This window comes from Magnolia sinica, chromosome 15 (assembly GCF_029962835.1).
Source record: "Magnolia sinica isolate HGM2019 chromosome 15, MsV1, whole genome shotgun sequence".
Classification (NCBI taxonomy): domain Eukaryota; kingdom Viridiplantae; phylum Streptophyta; class Magnoliopsida; order Magnoliales; family Magnoliaceae; genus Magnolia; species Magnolia sinica.
Window position 1 is genome coordinate 74,901,007 of NC_080587.1, and position 25,434 is coordinate 74,926,440.

The 25,434-nt window shown below is 37.0% G+C and overlaps 1 protein-coding gene across 1 annotated transcript; it reads left to right on the top strand.

The window, feature by feature from the left end:
• The first annotated feature begins 15,776 nt into the window (after window positions 1-15,776).
• LOC131227052 (beta-galactosidase 15-like) lies at window positions 15,777-21,725 on the top strand. The gene is made up of 19 exons (XM_058222754.1): window positions 15,777-16,007; window positions 16,894-16,989; window positions 17,101-17,213; window positions 17,329-17,395; window positions 17,552-17,644; window positions 17,776-17,919; window positions 18,215-18,303; window positions 18,426-18,531; window positions 18,630-18,717; window positions 18,927-19,045; window positions 19,135-19,296; window positions 19,430-19,623; window positions 19,712-19,815; window positions 19,929-20,038; window positions 20,135-20,248; window positions 20,333-20,437; window positions 20,748-20,956; window positions 21,121-21,397; window positions 21,526-21,725. The coding sequence occupies exons 1-19, from the start codon at window positions 15,852-15,854 to the stop codon at window positions 21,634-21,636; spliced, it is 2,457 nt and encodes an 818-aa protein (XP_058078737.1). The 5' UTR covers window positions 15,777-15,851; the 3' UTR covers window positions 21,637-21,725.
• Window positions 21,726-25,434: the final 3,709 nt, after the last annotated feature.

Sequence of the window (25,434 nt, forward strand, 5' to 3'; positions counted from 1 at the left end):
AGTATAGATTTGAATTACAGTTGAAGATTATACCTAACAATTACCGCTAATAGATTATCACTACTCATAGGATAAGCTGAGATAAAAGAAATTTTGATTGATTTGATTTGATTGGTTATGTTGGAGTGTTTTTTTATAGATATTTTGCTCTGTTGATTTCCTATGACATTTATAGAGTTTTGTTGTAGTTTATTTTTTTATATCCTTTTACCATTACTGCAATGGTTACAGTAGTTGAAAAGTCTTTCTAAATCTTTCTCTTATTTACATCTTTTTTTAGTTACATTTCTTTTCATGATGATTCTTCTTCTGTCAACCAAGACTTTGTTCCTCTCGGTCACTTTTGTATCTCAAACAGCTCGACCATATTTCTCTCTTAACTCATAACTTGACCACAACATTCTGTCGACCATTCCTTGACATGTAAAACTGAATTTACGCAAGCAATAATCTTGCCACTCCAAGTATCTTGAAGATCTTTTCATCCACTTCCTATTCCCCATGCAATGCCACATGTCGCCCTCCTATTGCCTTTCCCAAAATGGCCAAAAATATGGTACAACAAATGGTAGTTGTGTGGACTTTATGAAAGAGTTGGATGCCATATAAACATCATGGTGGGCCTTAAAAAAGTTGTAATGGTGAACGTCCTTGTTTCCACTATTCCTTATTGTGTGGCCCACTTGAGTTTGGATTCAACCTGAGTTGTGGGTTCATAGCTCAACGAATAGATTAAGTGAACATTTGCCACACATCATGGTGCCCCACAAAACTTTTGGACGTATAAGCCAACGGCTTGCTGCTCAAATTCTATAAAATAAGAAAAAATAATAAATCTAGCCACAAATTTGAACGGACCATCGTCCATCAAAGCAACATTAGTCGCAAAGGTCATGTGGGGCTCGCTCAACTGTGTTGCTGAAAGTGACATACCCTTGAAGCCATACATTACATTTATTGCCACATGAGCGTCCTTGTTTCCACTATTCTTTGTTGTGTGGCCCACTTAAGTTTGGATTCAACCTGAGTTATGGGTTCACGACTCAACTAATAGATGGAGTGAACTTTGACACACATCATGGTGCCCTACAAAACTTTTGGACGTGTAAGCCAACGGCAGACTGCTCAAATTCTATAAAATAAGAAAAAATAATGAATCCAGCCACAAATTTAAACGGTCCATCGTCCATTAAAGCAACATTAGTCGCAAAGCTCATGTGGGGCTCGCTCAACTGTGTTGTTGAAAGTGACATACCCTCGAAGCCATACATTACATTTACCGCTACTATCATTTCAGCCAAGTAAGTTGATATATATGTCCATCTTGATTTCTTTTATATAAAATCTTTAAAAAAATAGTAAAAATTCAAAAATAATGGATTAATAAAAAAAAATGAAAATAAGATAGTATAGGATGCTCCATTTACATTTTCAAAATTTGAAGACCGAGGAAAGAAACAAGCTGGACATCCCTTCATGCAAAAGGTGGGCCCCATCATGAAGATCAAGCCCTCTCACTCACCATGTGGGCCCCACACAGATGGGAGTCATATGACCATCGTCCATTGATTAAAATATTGTGGCCCACTAGATTAATGTACTGGTTTGATTGTTAGGGGAGGTAATCTTCATGATGAGCCCAGCTTTTACACTAATCATATATCTTACATGTGCCATATTGGTGAGAAAGTTGATGTAACTGGGGTTATATGCATGGTGTTCATCCCTATTGTTACCAATTCCTGGGAAAGCCAATCAAAATGAGTTATATGTAATCATGATGAATTTGCATGGTGTATTTGAAGATTTTTTGGGATATACAAAAAGGATTCTACGATAATACAGTTGGCGCGCATCGAACAATGCCACATAATTTACTAAGTGTTCGAGTGAAGAGTGATCATGCTGAAACGGTTAAAGGACAGATGACAGGTTTAGAAGCAGAAAGAATTATGTCATGTTGAAACAATTATAGTAACCGTCAGAAGATGAGAAACATCTAAATGGCCGGGTTAAGGCTATGAACAGCAAAGTAATTCAGGAAAGCAAAGTATCTTGTACCAACCGAGCCAAACCAAATGTATCTTTCAATTATCTATCATTTACATTCCTTAGTGTAACCCTTTTTTACTTTTACCCATCAATTACATTCTGTAATATAATCCTTAACTTTTTCCTGCTATTTACATTCCTTAGTGTAGCCCATAACGGTAATCAAGTAGCTATTAACTTTAGCTATAATCCAAGTTTACGCTCATATGCTGGATTCAGTTCAAGCATCAATTAGAGTTCTCCATCGAGGAAAGTATTTTACAACTATTTTTCATAACAGATTGTAAGAATTCCTATCTTGTTGCATTTTTATTTGTATTAAAAAAGTCATTTCATACGGAAGGCAAATGTGCAACTCTTTATCAGAGGACGAACTCTACCCTTTGAGTATCGCCTGATCATTTTGACATACTGTGCAAGTGGCTGAATGAGCGACCGATCTTATTCGATCTTGGTCACATACTACGTGTTTGCCTATCTTGACGCTTGGGGTCATAGTTGTTCGGTTTGAATTGAGCCGCACATTCAATTCTGGCACCCCTGCATTTATCACGTGACCGAAACTGTAAATCGAATGACAACACATGGTTAAAGGACTAGGTGGCTCAATCTGACTCATTCGGCCTTGAATCAAGTTGTGACTTGCATGAGTAGGGGCTGAATTAGCTTGGCTCGGGTGACTGAGAGGGTTCGCAATATCAAATCGGATTGGGTCTAGCCAAGTTTGAGTTGACTTGAATGAGTCATAAGAAACTAGTCCAAGTCTTAAAACTATATATATATATATATATATATATATATATATATATATATATATATATATATATATAAAATTTTCCTCGATCTTATAATATTGTAGAAGCATTAATTGATTTGTACAATAGAAATTATTAGTAGCTTGATTTCATGTCATTACACAATGATGTAGAGAGGGCCACCGATGCATTCTTAGCATAGTTGGATTAAAAGAAACTTGAACAAAGTGTAAGTAGTTCATCAGAATCGGGTCCAATTCTACTAGGGATAAGGCATGACATAAATGGGTCCAAGTTTGAAGAGATCCATTATAAATATGGGCATGTCCGTATCGAAGAGATTCATTTTAGATATGGAGAAATTGTTGTAACCGTAAAATAGTCGTAATTTTTTATTAGGGCATGGTTGCAAAATGCACGACCTATCGATCTTTATATAACAATGCAATATTCAGGATCAACTTACCACCTATGCTGTTTAAAGACGTTTGATTTACAAGAAAACACATGTCTTTGGGTCAGCATCGAGATTAGGAGAATTTTTTTTTAAAAAGAAAATCTATTATTGTCATTTTTAGGAGTTTTAAACTTTTCATCTTTTTAGAAGTTGCTTGTATTAACGCTAGGAGTATTTCATTAAAATCTTATTGAACATTTTTATTCTTGGCAAAATTAGCACTTGAGTAGATTTGCTATTTTAATCAATTTCTATTTGAATTAAGGTTTTTGTTCACCTATATAATTGATGTAATCAAACAATCTTAGATTATTATTCAATAAAATAAAATATTTAAAATTTCTTTTTATGAAACTCACCTTGTAGATTTAAAGTCTTGAATACTTGAAGAAGATGATGATATTCTTTTTACCATTTCATACTCCTCCCAAATTTAGGATTTGAATGAGAATGCTACATGACTCGTTCAAATTGGCTTGAACTTGGTCCAATATGGTCCAGTTTGACACCACGAGTCAAAATTGAAAATACCGCGTGACTAAGTGTGACAAAGTCAACTTAACTACCCTAGTCACTAATTTGGGATGAATGAGTCAATCTGAGTAACCGAGTCTTAAAACAATACATCCAAAACAACATTAGGATGACATTTACCAATCTAGGCTGGATGAATGGACTTAAAATAAATTCATTGGTTATCATACGTGTTGCTATCATCTAGCTGAATTAAAATTTTTTTAAAGGAACCTGACTTTTTAAATATTAGTTTGGGATACCTACCTTTGATTTTGTAAACATGGATTCATTGATTGATTAGATTAATGGATTTTGATGATTCAATGAAATCCGGAAGGATATTGACATAATATCGATTAATTTTATTACGTGTATAATTTTATTTTTTAATGTGATTGTGATGCCTCAGCAAGAAAATGGTCATCTAGTGGTCCCCACCAATGTTTTTAAGAATCAGATGAGCGTAGTGCAACTCAGTTGAGTAAGCTCGGACTCAATCCGATCTGACCCTGTTGGACGCAACGAGTCGCTAGTGGGCCCCACCATTCTCCCTCAGCTTACTACATGTGTGCCTCCCACGTTGGGAGTGGATTAGGTGTGGCCCTTACGGTGGGGCCCACCTTGATATATGTATTCTATATTTGTGCTATCCATCCAATTTTTTAGATCATTTTAGGGCATGAGCGCAAAAATGAAAAAGATTCAAATTTCAGGTCAACCATACTATAGGAAACAGTGGTGATTGAAAGCATTACCGTAAAAACTTCATAGGGCCTATTGTAATTTTTAATAATATTTATTCGCCATCCAATACGTTGATAAGGTCGAATAAATGAAGGAAAAAAAAAAAAACAGATGTCAGCTTGATCTAAAACATTTTTGACCTATTAATGGTCAATCACTACTGTTTCCTATGGTATGATCCACCTAAGAACTGGATCTAGTTCATTTTTGGGCTCATGTCTTTAAAATGATATGGCTAATGACCTGAGGATCGCACTTGGGCTAGGCCTAGCATGGGTCTAGCAATGCAACCCTGAGCTGAGCCCGGGAAAATGGTTAGGCTCAGCCCAACCAAACCAATCCCAACTAGCTTGAAAATGGAAAAAACATTTTTTTTAAAAATCCTTTTAATCTCACTTAAATGTTTTTAAATTATCTATTTATCAAGTGGCCCATACATATACAAAGAAATAAAACCATCCTTTGACCTTAAGAAGTATAGTCGCCTAACCAAAGATTGGAATACATGTAAGTGAGGTTGGTCTAAAATGACTGGATCCATTTGGGCTTGGAGCTTTGGTTTCTTTGAGCTTTTTTTTTTTGGTACCCACGCGCACACACCCACACACTCACGCTAGTGGAATTTCACCACCTATGGATACTCGAACCCTTGTCCTTGTTCTTTGAGCTTTGTTGGCCTTGTTCTTTCGGCCTTTGGTCCATTTGGGGAACGGATTAGATGTAGCCCTCACCGTGGGGCCTACATTGATGTATGTATTTTATACTGTGAGATCATTTTGAGGCTTGAGCCAAAAAATGAAGGAGATTGAAGTTTCAAATGGACCATATTATAGGAAAATGTGGTGATTGACTATTAATGGGCCACAAAAGTTTGATCAAGCTGATATTTTCCTTTTACTCCTTTATCTAGGTTTGTGTTCTTATCAATACGTTGGATGGCAAATAAACAATATGGAAACATTACAGTTGACCCTAGAAAGTTTTTAACTGTAGAGCATTCAATCACCATTGTTTCCTATGATGTGGTCCACCTGAGATTTTGATCAGCTTCGTTTTTGGGCTCATTACCTATAATGGCCTAGCAAAATGGATGGACGGCATGGATATATCAAGGTGGGCCCTAGGCTCATACCCTCGTGGTCCTCTCCATGCTGATCTTCCAAACAAAAATAAAAAAAAATGATTGGGTCGTGCATGTGCGGCTCAAGTGCTAGGCCCAAAGCTGGGTCGGCTGGGTTACCCAGACCATTGCCACATAGAAATCCGCTGCATTTCAAGGGTAAGGGTAGAGCTGGGCGAGTTAGGGCTGACCCGCCTCGATCTAGTTTTGAAATAGGTATGACCCAAACTCGACCGACTTAGTACCGAGTCCAACATACTTGACCTAATCCGAGTTCGGGTCCAGCCTGGACTAATCCGGACTGAGTCCGACCCAGTCACAAGTACCGAGTCAGGTTGAATCGGCACTGATGCAAGTCGGGTGCAATGGGTATTCACGGGCTAAAATGACAACTCAAAACCTAGATTCACATGCCAGAATTGCAACTTCTCCATTGCATCCTCTCCATCAACTCGAAACTTTTATTATTATTATTATTATTTTTTAATACATATGTAGGAGTCAAGTTTCCGATTGAAGTCACTATCGAGTTGGATTTTGAGTTGAGTCGAGTCGGGTTTAGTTACTCAACTCGATTCAAATTGACTCACCCATTTGGTTCAGACCGGATCTGAACGAGTTCGACGAGTCGAGTTTGTCAATTCAAGCCGTCTCGTGCCCAGCTCTAGGTAAAGGTGTGAAACAAAAGCTTTATGGGGCCGCCGTGATATGCGTCCAACTTCCACTTTGTCCCTTAGTAATGACACCTCATTTTAAGACTTGGGCCTACCCCAGTTGATACAAAATTCAAGTGGACCACACCACAGTAAATAATGTTAATTAGGGCACCGCCATTGAATACGTGGCCCACCGTGATGTTTACGTGCCATCCAATCCGTTAATAAAGTGAGTCTGATGGAGATGGAGGGGAAGAAAAAAGAACTTCATCCAAAGCTTCAAGTTGGAGAGATGGATTTGATGGTGCTTGTTTTCATTATCCTTGTTCTACTTGGGACCCAAAAATAGACCGACCTGAAATTCATGTGGGCCACATTAGGTAATATAATGTGTGTGTGGCCCACCTGAGTTTTTTTAATGATTTTGTATGTGTCCAGTCATCCCAGTAGGGTGCATCTTCTGAATGGATAGGATGGCGTATACAAAATACATGTGGGCCCCACACATAATCTGCAAGGTTTTTAATCGGTGGGCATCCCCATCTCAATTTCTCATGTGGAGTGGCCCACCTGAGCTTTTAGTTGGCCTTGTTTCGGGTGCCCAGGAGAACATAAGAGAGCCCACGTGATGGACGGATGGGATGTTATGGTCTGCTGACACACGGAATTACTGTAGTTGATTAGGCTTCCGTTGTGATTTTTTTCGTGATTGTTCTAATGTTTTGAATGGTTGGAATTTTGCCACGTGGCCCATCCCTGTTGGGCCCGTGACATGGATGGTCCGTACAGAAAAGAAAGTCACGTTAATGTTTATAGCGAGCCGAGCCATCTAACACCCGTTTGGTGCCTTCTCCATGGGGGCAGTACACCGAGTCGAGCGGGCCTCAGCTTGACTCGGCTCGGCCCCTAGCTCACCTCAGCTCAAACTCGGCTCAGTCCTCGAGCATGACTGGCCAGCTCGGCTTGGTTAGGTCAGCAGCTCAGGCTAGATCGAGCCGAGTTCGAGCTCAAATCAAGCCTCTGTGGTATTTTCACAAACACATGTATTGCATTTCATCAAATAACTTATAGGCAACATCAAAAATTAAGGAAAAATGGTATTTGTTTCATATGCATACCTTTCTTGTCACTAGCCAACACTTTGTTGAGTCATTTCATCAAATACTTGGTGAGCAACATCAATATCAGAGTAATTGAGTCACTGAGCTAGTTCGATCCAAGTTTGATTCGAATCAAGTTGAGCTTGGGTAATCTCGAACTTGGTTCGAAATTTTTTCGAGCTAAAAAAATCAGCTTGACTCAGCTAGAACTCTAGTTCAAACCAAGTCAAATCGAGCTTTTTTGAGTCGAGTCGAGCGAGCTAACCGGGCTAACTCGGTTCGTGTACACCCCTACTCTCTATTGTTTCGGAGCCCTTGACACAAAATCCACGCACTCCTCTCCTGGAAATGCTTTGTGGCCCCACCATGATTTACATATTTTATCTATGTCGTGTTGTTTAGATGCCTTCAATTTGTATATGAAATAGGAGTCCTAATTGATTGACCAGGCTAATTGATCAATCGAGTGAGTCTCAAATTATACAAATTGGTCTCTAAACATTTTTAGACATATTTGGTTGATCAAACTATTGGGTCGATTGATTGACACAATTTCAAAAATACTTATAAACTCTCTGGATCCTTTTGAGCATGTTCGAGCGATCGTTAGATCACTCAATCAATGTCAATCGATCGATGCTTAAACCAATGATGTGCGCGATTTTACATAATTACATGAATTGTTTCTTATTCTGGTTGTTATACTATTAATCGTGAATTGTTTTCCTATTCTAGTTGTTATACTATTAATATGGGTATAATATGTGATTATGGTATGATTAAAAGAACGAAAACATTTTTAAAAGGGTTTTGAAAGGAGGCTGGGTTTTGTGAAGAGTTTCGAATCAATAAGTGATTTTATCTCTTGTAAATCGTTATTTCCAGTGAAATTTATTATTGCTTTGTGCTGTGGCTTTTTCCTGCAAGGATTTTCTACATAAAAATCATGTGTTTTATACATGCTTTGTTACATTTATCTTTCAATGTTTAATTCAAATTCGGAATTTGCTTCCTCAATCCCCCAACAAATGATATCAGAGTTATATGTTGAGATTTGAGTTTGAATATAAAAAACATCGATTTAATTATGCATGTTCGACGATGTCTTTTATAATGTTCTTGATTAAAAGACTACCGTAAGGCTTTGAAGGATGTTAAAAAGCTTGTACATGACAAAATTTCTATCAAATCGTATGTATCTTAAAAAAGCAATTCTATAATCTGAAGATGATAGATGGGTCTATTATTAATAAACACATCAGTGCATTTAATCAGTTACTTTACATATTAACGAGTGTGGAGTGAAGATTGACAAGGAAGATCAAGCTTCGATTCTGTTGAATTTTATTCTAGATTCTTATGAGAGTCTCCTAGATACTACGTGATATGGTAGGAAGACCATTGACATCGAAACTGACTTCTCAGCCTTTCATTTGAATCAGTTAAGAAAGAAGGACAATGGCGATGATTCTTTTACAGTTGCATTGGTAGCTAGGGGAAAAAATTCTGAGTGAGAAAAGGGAAACTTGTGATCTTAGTTAAAGTCTAAGGGCAAAATGAAGATAAAGTGTTGGAATTGTGGAAAACAGGGCATATGAAGAATGATTTTGAAATCCTAAAACTCAAAAGGGAGAAAATTTAGATAAAACATGGTAGGAGGCCAACACAGTAGAGTCTAAGTGAGGAAGTAGGTGGTTGTAACATTCTAATTGCATTCAAATCAAAACATCTTAACAATTAGTGGATTTTGGATTCAGGGGCCTCATACCACATGATTTTTCAGTGGACTTGGTTCGCCAATCACATCGAGTATGATGGTGGCCATGTGTTTATGGGTAATGACTTTGTTTGTATAGTTATTGGATTTGGATCGGTGCACATTAAGATGTTTGATGGAACAGAGCATATCCTGATGGATGTGAAACTTTTCTGCTCTTGTGAAAACTTTAAGTTTCTTTTTTGGTTTACGAGTTTTGGTTGCTGAGTTCATTATTGAGATAACTTAGCATTTTCTAGTTAAACTACAAGTGTTTCAATTCTGCTTTTAGTGAATGCACTGCTGGGACCGGGTCATAATCGTTGTATTCTTGAGATCGATTGCTTTGGAAATATGTTACACTTGGAACATTATCCAAGGAAAGCAAATTCTATTTCAAGCCAAGTGACTCACATCACGCCTTGACTCAACTTTATAAGTTTTCTATTTCATTTATTAAAAAATAAATAAAAATTTTTTTTTTTAAATTTTTTTTAATTTTAAATAATCTATTTGATTCAACCAAATGTAAAAGGATAGGGTAAATGATATTTGGTGTGCCTCACAAATGAAAAAGGAGAAAATGGAAGAAAATGGGAAAATTAAGGTTTAGAAAAGACCTATTGGACCGGGCCGGGTTTATGGGCTTTTAAGGTGCTATCGGATTCCGGCCCGATTTACAATCTGGGTACTGATTTAATCCGAGCCGACCATCGGGCCTGATACATCACCCAAACCCGGCCTAAGATGGCCCAAACCCGAGGTCCACGGGACTACCCGGCCCATTGACAGCCCTTAGTATGAACACTCTATGTCAACACGTGTTTCATACACCACTTAAAAAACCCACGTCTTGGGGGAAATCATATTCAAAATGTAAAATCCGCTCCGTCCATCCAGTTTGAGATTTGATGTTAGACATTTAAGTCCAAACATAAGCTATATCTGTCCATCGGGTTTGGGAGCAATTCTACATTATTTTTATTAGTGTGCCTATGTAAGTTTTTAATTGAGATTATCTCATGTATCGTTCAAATGACGGTTGTCTCTTGATGGACGGAGTGGATTTTATATACACAACATGGTAGACCCCACACATGATATCCTCTCCACGCTTACAACAGGCAAGAAAAATTAAGGCTACATGGGAAAGAAAGGTAGGAAGGAGGTCCAATCTAACCCGTCCATAATGCCCAAAATCTCTACTGTTTTTTGACAAGTAGGTATATTTTTTGTGATGAATTTATCCTCTTTTAACTGATGCTACCAAGACTAATTGTAAGGGTAAAATTGTTCAAAATTACGTTAACCTTACGCATGGCATCTAGGGTTGGGTTGGGTCCGGTCGGGCAGGTTAGGTTAAGTTAGTGCTCAACTCTAGCCCAACCTAAGATTCTTATACTTCGATCCTAACCCAACCCAACTCAACCTCGGGTTAGCAATTCTCAACCCAAGCTCAACTTAGGCAGGCTCGGTCGAGTTCATCCGGTGGACATATGCTAATATTTTTGTTATTACATTAGTCTATTATATTTCAATACACGTCTTATTTTTTATACCTATGATTTTCTTAATTATATATGTAGTTATTAATCATAAATAACTTTATTTTTTCTAAACAATCAAGCTAAAATATAAGACAACTACTCCTTTAAAAGTTGTGTTGTGTAGCATGCAATCTATTTGGGAGAGAGTTATCTAGTGTATCTGGTTAGCTTGAGGTCATTGAAAATGACGTAGACTATTGAGACCCGATAGCAATGGAATTTCCTATGCCTTCATCATAGACGTTTCACATTCAATTATAATCTATAACTTATATATCGATCGGGTTCAACCCAAGTTTTATTGAATTAGTGTTTGTATAGCCTTATATATCGATCGGATTCAACCCAAGTTTTATCAGATTGGTGTTTGTATAGCCCAAGCTTGAAACTGAACCTGATATATTCTGCCCAAGCCCAACCCAATGTCAGGTCAGTCACGGGTCAGTCGGGTTAAACCCGCCTGACTTTCAGCCCTAGCATCCAAGGTCAAGTAGCCGGGTGATGTATCAAAGTCTGATAAGCACAAGAACGAATGGCTTAAGTTTCGTATAATCCTATTTATTTAATTTATTATTATTAATATCTTTTTCCCTACGTTTCAGATAATCCTATTTATTATTATTATTATTATTATTATTATTATTATCATTATTATCATTATAATAGCCATTTATCAAATGAATGGAGATTTTCTTATATTGGTGAATTTGAGATAAACCATCCATGCCAGGCCCCGCATACAGGGGATCTCAGTCTACAAAACTGTCCAATAATTTATCTAAAACATTCATGAGCAATTCATGATAGAGCCCATTAGATGGACAGCCCTGATACATTTCACTGCCACGTGTAGCTTAGAGAGATGGCTATACTATATTGTTCTAAAACCATGAGATTATTTTACAAAATTGCGCTTGCAGAGTTGGCATTGTTGTAAACAGTCTCAAACCATCTCGAGTGAGAAATGGGATTGAATTTTAAGGCCCATTCCAGCCCTTGGACTTGATCCTCCAACCTAAGCATGATCAGAGACAGGACAGTCCCAACCCAGCTCAATTGAGAAATGGGCTTAAATTTTAGTGCCCATTACAACCCTTGGGCTTGATCCTCCAACCTAAGTCTGGTCCACTTGAGCTATGGATTTGCCTCATTTTTGGGCCTGTCCACTTAAATTATCTGGCAAAATGGATGGACAGCGTGTTGGGAGACTATGGAAGTAAACTTTGAATTCGAATTGAACACAAAAGATATATTGGAACATTTGGTTGAATCAAATAGATTATTTAAAATTTAAAAAAAAAAAGATTTTTTTTTTTAATAAATGAAATAGAAAACTTATAAAGTTGAGTCAAGGCGTGATGTGAGTCACTTGGCTTGAAATAGAATTTGCTTTCCTTGGACAATGTTCCAAGTGTAACATATTGCCACATAAGTTCTGGCAGGGCTCGGGCTTTGTGTAAATTTCCTGGGCCGGACTCGAGCAGTCGAGCTAGACTATTTCTGCACCGGCACAAGCTTTTCTTCAGAAATGCAGGCATCGCCTGGAGAGAGATAGGCCCAGATCTAACCCGGCCCATTGACAGCCCTAGTTCATGCATGTTTGTTGCTGGCCCTGTCAGGCTTTTATACTTAGACCACCTTGAGCTGGGTTGGGTTGAACCATTTTGGCAGGTCACATGCCTAGACCGAGCTTGGGCCTATGTCGAAGCTCTAGCCGGGCCTTTTGACACCCTGACTCTCTGTCTCTCACCACGTGAGTGGCACGTTCCGTGTTCCCACTCTATGTAAAATCCACTCCGTCCATCGTTGGAATTTTATTGGGCCCCACAAAAGTTTTGGATCATGCTGATATATATATATTTTTTTCTACTTCATACTAGTGGTAATCTCCCTTTGAACGGTTTGGATGGCACACAAACATCACAGTAAACTCTAGGAAGATTTAAATGGTGTAGTTTTCATTTCGTGTGGCCCACCTGCTTCTTGGATCCGTCTCATATTTGTGCTCCTAATATAAAATGATTAGGAGAAACGGATGGACGAAGCGGATTTTAAACGTTGATCTCAGGATAACTCCTCAAACACGTGTTGCAGACGCTCACGGAATTTGCTGGATCACATCCGTTTTGCATACGATACGTCAAAGCTGGAGTACATCGGACGTAATGCGATACGATACGTCAAAGCCGGTGTACATCGGACGTAATGCGATACGATACGTCACCAATAGGGGATCGGATTAGGTGCGACCCTGGCCTTATTGAAGATGGTGCATTCCTTACGTGGGCCCACCTTGATGTATGTATTCTATATCCACACCGTCCATCCGTTTTTCCAGATCGTTCTAGGGGATGATTCTGAAAATGAAGAAGATCCTATTCTCATGTGAACCATGCCATAGGAAATAATGGTGATTGAACGCTCTACCATTAAATACTTCCTAAGGCCCAACGTAATGTTTATTTTCCATCCAACCTTTCGATAAATTAACATAACCTGGATGAATAGGAAAAAAACAAATATCAGCTTGATCCAGAAATTATGTGGCCATTAATGGTCAATTACCACTATTTTTTATGGTATGAGCCACCTTAGAATTGGATCTGCTTCATTTTTTGTATCATGATATAAAATGATCCGTAAAAACAGATGGACAGTGTGGATATAGAATAAATACATCAAGATGGGCCCCATTGTTAGGGCCGCACCGCCTTTGGTGATGCCGAGGCCGAACCTAATCCGGACGCGGATTTCCTGCCAAAGGCGTAAGAATTTTGGGTGGGGCCACTATGATGTTTGTGAGAAATCTAACCCGTTCATCAGTTTTTCGAGCACATTTTAGTAAATGAGACCAAAAATGAGGAGGATCCGAAACTTAAGTGGGCCATACAAGATGAAACAGTGGGGAAAGGAATGGCCACCGTTGAAACCTTCCCTGGCTCCACCTTGATGTTTACATTCCATCCAAACGTTTATAAGGTCATTTTCACTGAGATGAAGTGAAAACACCGAGAACTTAAACTGATACAAAACTTTTGTGGCCATTTCCTCTCGTGTGGCTCATTTAAGTTTTGGATACACCTTATTTTTTGGCCGCATGTACTAAAATGAGCTCAAAAAACGGATGAACAGAGCGTCTTTCTCACAAATATGGCAGTGGGCCCACACAGAATCCTTGTTCCTGCGAAAGGCTTTCGCAGGAAATCCGCGTCCAACTTAATCCTCTCCCGAACGGAAACGGATTGGCTAGTGGCTGATGGTCAGTCATATATAGGCTCCACCATGATGTATATGTTTCATCCATTCCGTTAATCCATTTTTACATATCATTTTAGGGCTTGATCCCAAATATGAGATGGATAGAAATCTCAGGTGGACAACACCACAGGAAAACAATAGTGATTGGATATCCACCATTAAAATCTTCCTAAGGCGCACTGTACTGTTTATTTCACATCCAATCTGTTGATTAGGTCATGCAGGCCCCGATGAAGGTAAAAAAACAAAAATCAGCTTTATCCAAAACTTTCATGGCCCCCAAAAGGTTTTTAATGGTCGACGCTCATTCAACACTGTTTTCCTATAATGTGGTCCACCTGAGATTGATATATACCTCATGTTTTGCCTAGTTTCATAAAATGATCTGAAAAAATAGATGGACGGCATGGATGAAACACATACATCATTGTGGGGCCCACAGAGCACCGACCACCAGCCATCGGCTGCTGGCAGGGGGAGTAGCCAATCCGTTCCCCGAACGAACATATCCCCACAGTACACGTGGCAGGGTGATGATAAGTCCGTTGTTTTTGTTTGACCCGATACCCACCAGTCTTACTCGGAGCGAAAAACACCAAGCCTTTGTGGGGCCCACCATTGTGTACATGTAACATCCAATTCGTCCATCAGGTTCTATCTTCTATTCCAGGTGTTGAGGGGTAAAACAATCATCCAGAGACACAACTCAAGTGGGCCTAGCCATAGGGAAGAATAGGGATGTGATGCCAGCCATAGATTTTTGTGTAGGGCTTCCATGATGCGTATCTTTAATCAAAACCGTTAATCATGTCTATCTTACCATGATGAAGTGAATAAACAAAAATTAGTCTGATCTAAAACTAAGGCGTGTCACACCTGGAGATTTTAAAGGTTTTAGTAACAATTTTACATTTTTTCTGTTGGTAGGGCCATGGAGGTTTTATATCCGGATGATGTTTTGTATGTATTGTTAAAATGAGAATTATCATCTGATGGACGGAGTGGATTTTGATAGAAATCATGACGTGTCATATGTTTTAGGTATTCTAGAACAGCTGTTGTTTAAGATCACAGTCTATCCCGTTATCTGATCCTCCGTTCTTTGCTAGGTCACGCGCGTGTGCAAGTAATCTCATGCACCCACCACACATGTGCCAGCATGGCACATATGTACTAGATCCAATCCATCCATCAGGTTACTCTGACTATCTAAATGTTTTATAAAAATAATTATTTCCATTAAACAAGTGGAACCCACTACTGGAGACAGACTAATGCATTAGAAAACTTTAGCAGTGTTTTCAGAGCCGTACATCTGTATTATAAAATGTTGCCCACATGATCAATGGACCAACCTTCTTGTCAAATGGATGGACTGGATTAAGGACCTATTATGCCTGCTGGCACATACTGCAAACACGTGTACGCTTAACAAGGCAAGACATTTGAAATAAGATATTTTTTTAATCACAATTCACACGTGATTATCTAAAATGCATTTTTTTTTGCACTTGCAAGTGTACCATGCACCAACCCACATATATGTCAAATCAAACGGTTGAAATCATTGTCCCACGTTAAATAAGCTACAACACAAAATCACATCAATAAAAGATCTTGATTGTACAACCTAATTTTATAGTGGGTCCCACTATTTTGAATGGCTTGGATTTAGTTATGGTGTACTAATTGTTAAATGGTTAAGTGCATGTGTACAGATAAACTATACTCATATAGTGTACAGATTTAAAAAATAACAATTTAAAAAAAAATTAAAATCAAACTCTTTCCTATATCCATTTATCACGTCCAACACAAACATCCCTATAAATACTATCATTTACATACATTCATGAAATCCTACTTTAGATTAATTTCTAGATAATCAAGATGGGTAGTTTTATTTTCTCTTTTATTTTAGTATTTGGGTTTTTATCTTTAGTATCAGCAACTATTGTAAATCATGATGGAAGAGCAGTCACCATCGATGGACAGAGACGAATTTTGATAGCTGGTGCAATCCATTACCCTCGCAGCACTGCAGAGGTTTAGATTTTTTTTAGAGATTTTTATTTTAATTTATTATTTTCCATCTAATACATTTTTTTACATATTTCTATTTTTGTATCATATTTTAATTCATGTATTTTTTTTTCTTTGATGAAATTGAATTTTATGAATAATTATGTGGGACCCACTAGACAATCATATAGGATCTTTTATCAAACTAGTAATGTGTGGACCATCATAGTGCATGTGGGAGGATGTATGAATAGGATTTGTGCATGGTATTTTCGACAAAATCCAATTTTTAAATTATATGATTTTACCACCACTTGAATGGACCAAATTGCTTGGATTTTGCACCATAGGAAATAGTGGGGACCACAAAACTTTTAAATCAGGCTTATATATATATATATATATATATATATAGCTATAGCTTCTTCCCACGTGAATAACCTTATATTTTTTGATAAGGTATATTTGCTTTTTATACAGGATTATCCTAACATTCAGTATCTATTGATACTCTGGCACCGTATGATTATGATACACAAGCACTCACAGATTTGCTGCAACTCAAATTAAATCATCTAGTTAGCGAAAGCACTTTTGAGATATGTCATTGCTTGTTTTTCATCCATCTGTCTAATCCCGAGCTTCAAACACAAATGCATACTAATGAACGTTCCAGATCCAAGCACGTGTGTCATACTGTTTATTATTGTGTATATATGTGTTCTGTGCTTCATGTTCTTATGACGGCTGTACTATAATTCTTTGTTTCTTGTCGTATCATTCCACGTACCAAAATCAATATCATTTGTTAAATTAATTAATTTTACTGGAATTGTTTATTTTGATTTATATATTTTTACTTAAATTTTTTTTTGATTTTTTTTTAAAAAATTTTATATTATGTTGTCAGATGTGGCCAGATTTGATTCAGAAAGCGAAGGACGGTGGAATCGATACAATTGAAACATATGTTTTTTGGAATTTCCATGAACCACAGCGTCGCGAGGTTTTAATTTTCTAATATGATCTTTGAATAATTCGCTGAGAATTATTTATTAATTTAATGAAATAATTAATAAATCATTAAATACTAATATTTTTTCTTTTGATTTTGTAGTATGATTTCAATGGAGATAAGGATATCATCAGATTTCTTAAGACAATACAGGATGCAGGATTATACGCAATTCTTCGAATTGGACCATATGCATGTGCTGAATGGAATTATGGGTAATTTTTATAATTTAAATGAATTAATTAATAAATATTTTTAATAATTAATATACATTGTAAATTATTTTTAATTTATTAACTTTTATTTAACAATTATTTTTTTTTGGGTCAGTGGATTTCCAGTTTGGCTGCATAGTTTGCCTGGGATAGAGTTGAGAACTGACAATGAAATATTCAAGGTTTTACTTCTTCTCTATTTTTTTTTCTTCCCTTCATTTCTAGTGTGGTGATTGTTCCATAGTACCAAACGCTAAAACGTGGACAATCCGATTTTTAGGCCAATATACTTGTTTATTGCTCAATTTTTATTTATTTATTTATTTTGTAATTCTCAGAATGAAATGCAAAATTTCACAACATTAATAGTGAATATGGTTAAGGAAGCAAAGCTCTTGGCCTCACAGGGTGGCCCAATTATTCTCACTCAGGTATTCATTTAATGTATACATTAATAATTTTATTTTATATTTCTTATACATGTTATTTTTATAATCATCGTTGGAAATTCATATTTATATGAATTAAAATTACTTATTTTTAAATTTTTTATTAATGACAGATTGAAAATGAATATGGTAATGTTATGTGGGCATATGGAGCCAAAGGTAAAAACTATCTTCAATGGTGTGTGAATTTGGCCAATTCCCTTAACGTCGACATTCCTTGGATCATGTGTCAGCAAGGAAATGCGCCGCAGCCAATGGTAATTACTTAATATTTTAGTATCTCTCTCTCTCTCTCTCTCTCTCTCTCTCACTATATATATATATATATATATTTATTACTTAATATTTTAGTAATATATGCTAAAACTTGTGAGAACTTTTTAAGAACTCATCTCACCTGGTATGAGTATGAGATCCCAATTGTCCACGTAATGCAACACCCCGTGAAACTTCAAAGGCCCAACTTTTATCTTGATTCAAATATATATATATATATATATTCAAATTTTTTTATAATTTGTTAAAAGATTTTTTGTTTATATATTCAAACAGATTAATACATGCAATGGATATTACTGTGATGCTTTTACCCCAAATAACCCTAGCAGTCCAAAGATTTGGACTGAGAATTGGATTGGCTGGTATGATCTCTCTCTCTCTCTCTCTCTCTCTCTCTCTCTCTCTTATCTCTCTTTTTTTCTTTTTGTTATAATTTTGAGTAGAGCTATGTTCCTTGAAAATGAGATAAAAGAGTTACTCTTAGGTTTAAATCATGGGGTGAGAGGGACCCACATAGAAGAGCTGAAGATGTGGCATTTGCAGTTGCTCGTTTCTACCAAAGAGGTGGTACTATCCAAAATTATTACATGGTACGTACTGTTATTACCATGCATGTAGTATCTTTTACATATATATGTAAATTTGTTTTTTTATATATATAATTTATTGATATTACACATAATTTCAGTACCATGGAGGGACCAATTTTGGCCGTACAACAGGCGGTCCATACATCGCAACATCTTATGATTACGATGGTTTCCTTGATGAATATGGTAATTGCATTCTATTAATATTATCTTAAATTAGAATTTAATTTTACATGACTCTACCATTTAGATTTATGTTAGAAAATCAATTGATTCTACTATATGCGAAACATATTTGTAGAAGACGTAAATCCTATACGCATAAATCATAGACTCACTCATTAAAAATTACACTTAAATATCTTCATCAAACTTATAAATTTAATTTTTCTCAGGTAATTTGAATCAACCCAAGTGGGGTCATCTCAAGAATCTTCATTTCATCATCAAATCAATGGAGACAGTTCTTACGTATGGTAATATAGAAACGATGAATTTCGGTAATGGAGTTGAGGTGGGTTCACAATGTATTTTTTACTGTTCTCTTGAAAATTACTAATACTCGAACTTACAAAACTAATGTTTCGAATGCTGTATTTATAGGCCACGATGTACACTACTAATGATAACTCCAGCTGCTTCTTGAGTAATTATAATCAATCAGTAGATGCAACAATCACTTTCCAAGAAAAAAAATACTTTTTACCTGCATGGTCTGTCAGCATTCTTCCTGATTGTGATCAAGTCGTCTACAACACTGCAATTGTAAGTTTAAACTTACTAATTTTTCATGAAATTCATTCAAATTATTATTTTCTTACAAGTGCATTGATTTTTGGTGATTTTCTTTTATCATATTTGAAATACTTTATTTGTAATTATTTTATTTTTATTATAGGTAAACACTCAAACATCTGTGATGGTTAAGAAGTCAAACATGGCTGAAAATGAGCCCGAGAAGCTAAATTGGGTATGGCGTCCTGAGGATATAAACGATTCTCTCAAAGGCAAAGGTTCGTTTACTGCAAATAGCCTTCTTGAACAAAAAATAGCGACATCCGACGCAAGTGATTATTTATGGTACATGACCAGGTAAATTTTCATTCATTCATTCATTTATTCATTTTTAATTTTGATGATTATGATTATTAACAAATAAAAATGTTTGAATATTTTGCAGTGTGAACATTAGCAAGAACGATCCATTCTTTAATAAACAGGTTACACTGCGTGTTAATACAATGGGTCATGGTCTTTACATCTATTTCAATGGGGAGTTAGTAGGTAAATCATTCATTATCAATGTTGATTAATAATTCGAAGGTGGTGATGCATGCAGTGCGTAATTTTTGAAATTTATTACAAAGAACTAAATTTTTTTAATTCAATATGATCAGGATCAAAATATGCTACGGGTGGAAAATACAAATTTGTGTTTGAAGTACCAATCAAGATGAAATCCAAAACGAATTACATTACCCTACTGAGTGTTACAGTTGGATTAAAGGTTAATAATATCTATTACCCATCTCTTTGCATTGATAATCTCTACTTATGTTGTAAATTAATTAAAATATCTATTTAATGTTTTTTCTATGAGTAGAATTACGGTCCACATTTTGATTTGGAACCTGTTGGGATTGCGGGCGGACCCGTTCAACTAATCGGTAGTGGAAACATTACAAAGGACTTGTCAAACAACGCATGGACGTATAAGGTGAAATAATTACAAAAATCTTGTTATTTTTTAAAATTTTAATATTTTGACCCATTGTTGAATAATTGCTATGGGAATAAATAGGTTGGACTGAATGGTGAGGACACACAAATCTACAATGATTTCTCACATCAACTTGAATGGCATTCAGATGATATTCCTATCAAGAGGCCTATGACTTGGTACAAGGTATTCTCTTTTCCTCTCAATTTTCTTTTTCTTATCAATGAAAGTACGACTTAGAAGTCTCATATTTCTCAAAAAAATGATTCATTTGGTAACATTTCTCGAAAAAGTGATTCGATTGGTAAGATAAAGATGAGATCAATGAGAGTGATAGTCAAATATTTCTTTTAGAACATATTGATTTGACCCCATAAGCGAGACCACCACCCAATAGCATGTTACCGCCAGAAGCAGAACCCCATATTTCTTCTAATTTATTACAACCCATATTGATAGTTTAATCCTTTTTTTTTTCTTTTTTTCTTTTTTGTAGACAACATTCAAGGCTCCTTTGGGATTAGAACCTGTGGTGGTGGACTTGCAAGGCTTGGGAAAAGGCCAAGCATGGGTAAATGGTCACCACATTGGGAGGTATTGGCCCACCTTCATGTCACCATCATATGGTTGCGAGGAATGTGATTATCGCGGAGCATATGGTCCAAGCAGATGCGAAACTAATTGCGGCGAGCCCACACAAAGATGGTAAATCTCATGCATTTATCACATTGTACAAATCTAATTTGTGCGTTACCAGTGTACTAGTGTTGCTTTTTATGGGTGAATCTTATCACTATTTTATTTTTAAGATCTCTACTATACTTCGATGCAAGATTGAATTGATTAATATGAATTTAACTTGAATACAGGTACCATGTGCCTAGATCATACCTCCAAACAGATAATAACACATTAATCTTGTTGGAGGAAGCAGGCGGCAATCCGACGATGGTTAATTTCCAAACAGTCACTATTGGGACTGTTTGTGCAAATGTTAATGAGGGGAAAACATTAGAATTATCATGCCAAGGCGGTCGGGCCATTTCTGAAGTCCAATTTGCTAGCTTTGGGGACCCCGAAGGCACTTGCGGGTCATTCCGGAAAGGCACTTGTGAGGCTGTTGATGCTCTTTTGGTGGTACAAAAGGTGATTTAAGTTCACTTCATGCTCCCCTCCTATAGTTTCAATTTGTAATTTAAATTTCCAATGGGCTTCTAAAGACCTAGGTTTGCAACTCTGAATTTTTTTTAAAAATATTTTTGAAAATTTCGCAGGCATGTGTGGGACAAGCAAGCTGTTCGGTGGATGTTTCAGAGAGCATGTTGGGGCCGAGCAATTGCGATAGCAGCATCAGCAAGAGGCTTGCGGTCCAAGCTATTTGTTAGTGTAATCATTTTAATGACTTTTTAATAATAAAATGTATTTTATTTAGTTTAATTGTTATAGTAGGAATTTTATTTGAGATTTTACATTAATAAAAGTTTAGCTATTTTAGTAATTTGGTTGTGACTTTGATTCAGATTTTCATCAGATTTTGAATATCATCATGGCCAATGTGGCTTATTGATGGTAGATTTTTGTACACATGACATGTCTATAGTTGTTATGTTGCACCCCTAGTCCAGATCATGGATTGGGAAGTTTGTGCAGTGGGAAGTTAAGTGGGGCCCACCATGATGTTTGTGTAAAAAAAAAAAAAAATCAACCCCGTCCATCCATTTTGCCAGCTGATAAGTTCAGGTGGGCCACACCACAGTGGGAATGAGATGGTGACCATAGGTTTGCGTGTGAGGCCACCTTGTGGTGTCTTTCATCAAATCCGTCAATCAGGTCTAACTCAGAGGATGAAGAGGAAATATCTTCTTGTGAGAGCAATTACATTGTTCTCATTGGTGTAGTCCTTGTGAGTTTTTAATGGGGATTATCTTTTATATAGTTCACCTGATGAATGGAGAAGATTTTACATATGTAACATGGTGGACCCCATGCATTGTATTCTCTTCATGAAGTCCTTGATAGTGAAAGAATTTTTCACAAATTTTTAAATAATTAATATATTTTAATTGTTATTAGGGCTTTTATTCATTTATTAAGGTTTTTGAAGCATTAAGGAACTCATCAGAAGAAAAGGTACTGGGATTTGTACTCCACCTTTTATATTAATAAATATTTAAGAGTATTACATTTATACCATGTCTGAGAAATCAGTCCTATGTGTGAAATGTATGGATTTGGATCTGAAGAGGATGATAGGCACCATGAAAGTGCATGTGGTGGTATACCATCTTGTGTTGCTCTTCAGTGGTACAGAGATATTAGCCTGCAAGATGTATGCACAACATCCAACCCGTCCATCTGATGGGTCACCTCATGTTACTCCCAAGTCCAAAAAACCCGGCCCAATCCATGAACCATGTAGGCCACAGCTAGTGAAACAGCTGGGAGGGGATTCACACCCTTGATTTGCGCCAGGGCCAAATGATTTGCAACTCTACTGATTTTGGTCTGATCCTTCATCCAGGCCAGATGAATGGTGTGAATGGCCTTGGATTCCACATACAAAGTTACAGTAAGGTTGGGTTATGTGGGCCCCAATATGTTGTGTATATGATATCTGAACCGTGCATCCAGTGACTCCCCTCTTAAGCATGGGATGTCCCAAAAATCAGCCATCCCACTGATATGGTGTGGCCCAATATGGAAGGCTCCTTGCAGAGGGGGGAAAATGGTGAATCTTTAAGCATCATAGGTGACCCATTGGCCATATTTTTAAAATTAAATATCTAAGTTTTTGACCACTGATCGTAGAGTTACAGTTGCCGCCTGATGGACCCCACATTGGACTGAACATGATGCAAATCGCTATGCTCAAACAATCCTACCCATTAGATGAAGTGGTCATGAATAGACAAGTCTAAAACCGAAAGGAGGGCTGCCAATGATGTTCAATGACTAAAATCTATTTATTAGGGCGTGTTGGGATTCACGTATAGGGCTGTATTGCATTGTTATTTAATCGTTGACAAACAGATTGTTTGGGAAGGACTGACTTTGGAAATGTAATTAGTTGATATATGCATATTCACTGTTTGTTGAAGGATCGAACTGAAATGAACGGTTAAGCAGACCACATACAATACAAGGTATGGACCTCGTCTATGACATAATCTCATTTCACCATTGATTTTAGATTGTAGCTACGTGGGTCCCATCACGATGTATGTGTTTTATCCAAACCATCAATCAACTTATATTGATTAACATACAGTATGACACCCAATATTAAGCCTATCCTAGATGTAACATAGATAATAAGGATCAATCTATCTAATCAATATGTAGAACACCAATATCACTGTAGAGTAGGCCAATGAAGGTTTATAGTGTTGGATATCCATCTACTGATTATTATGGCTGAAATTGAGGTTCTGCTTTCATATAGACACAACACAGACTTACCCTTTGAAAATTTACTGAAAATTAAAGAACCGGCGTTTAAATGAAGCAAACAAACACAGTTGGAAATAACAGTAGACATACAATACGATAAATACAAATAAAAAAAACGATTTGGCCGTAAACTGAAAAGGAAAAAAAAAAAAGAAGGGGGTGACCAGTGTTTTGAGGGTGTAACAAAAAAAATTACAGTCCCGAAAAGAAAACGCCTCATTGGTCCTGAGCTTTCTCAACTCATTTTAAATTACCATATCGGCCACACCCCACCTAATGATCCCATATCATCAGAAACTTGAAAAAAATCACGCAACTACTGCGTATATAAGCACGACTCCAATCAGAATTTTAATGATGCCGTTCAAAATCCCTTCGTCATTAGTATTTCGATTTATGTCCGATATCGAGACGCCAGATCCCTGCACTATATTTTGATGTGGCGGTGGTTGAAAGGGAGCGGAACCATCTTCAACTTTTTCCAATGGTCTTTCTATTGTGCTTGATGACGCCTCGTTATGTACACCATAGGTGTTGCCCTACCCAACTTGCTGTAGAGTGGCCTAAATACATGTAATCAAGTTACTATTATACCTTAGATACAATGGATGAATCTGATAATAACCATAAATTCCTAAACATGTTTTCAGAATTTTTCGTATGCAATTTAAGTTCATACCTTGAATGTGGTCCACTCTGTGATAGCCTCAACATGCGTTCTGAACGATCGGTGTCTGGACCCACTGAATCTTTCAACCTGTTCCCGAGCATCCTCCCAGTTGTCATATATTCCTAGCACTCTACCCACAAATACGACATACTATTTACCCATTTCTACCTGCAAATAAAACACTTTATCAAAATTGAAGTGCATTGTGTGGTCATGGAGTATCCCGAGTCTTATATAAAACTAAGAACAGCGCATATGGTCATGCAGTATCCTTGTTTTCTCACCTGGAAAAAACCTTCACTTCAATCACAAACTCTTCTCGAATATACTTATCCAAATGATGCAAAAAAATTCATGCTTGATATATATATATATATGGGAAAAGGTACTATGTGCTCGACCTCACGATAAGCTCCTGTGAGGTCAAGTTGTGTGGGCCCCACCGTGATGCGTGTCGACCAGCAACACCATGCATTTGATGGGTCCCCTCTAAATTATGGGATATCCCAAAAATCAGCCGTATACAGAACTCAGGTGGGGCCCACCTGAGTTTTGAATGCTGCTGAAACTTGGTCTGAACCCTCATCCAAGTGGGACACACATAATGGATGGGCTGGATTTGCAAACCACATCTTGGTGGGCCCAAAAAATGATTATGAATTTTTTAATGAAGCACGGCCCCTCCCCACTTCTGTATGTGGTGTGGCCCACACAAGTCACAGATTGACTTGATTTTTGAGACCTAGGCCCACGATGGAATGGTGCATCTGACTGATGGGGTAGATGTTCGAAACGCATCACTGGGGACCCACACAACTTGACCTCATCGGACAGACTTGTGAGGTCGAGCGCATAGTACCTTTTCCCTATATATATATTTAAACCCTCTTTATCTATAAGCAGTATGCATACGTAACCAAGTATCATTACATGAAGTCAGACTGTGACACCACAATTATGACTGTAAGAAGAAGTAATCATCTCTGTTCATTATATTTATCAATAGCTGATTAGTGAGATGGTAGCATTACGATTGAGATATCAGAATATAAAAGATAGAAGC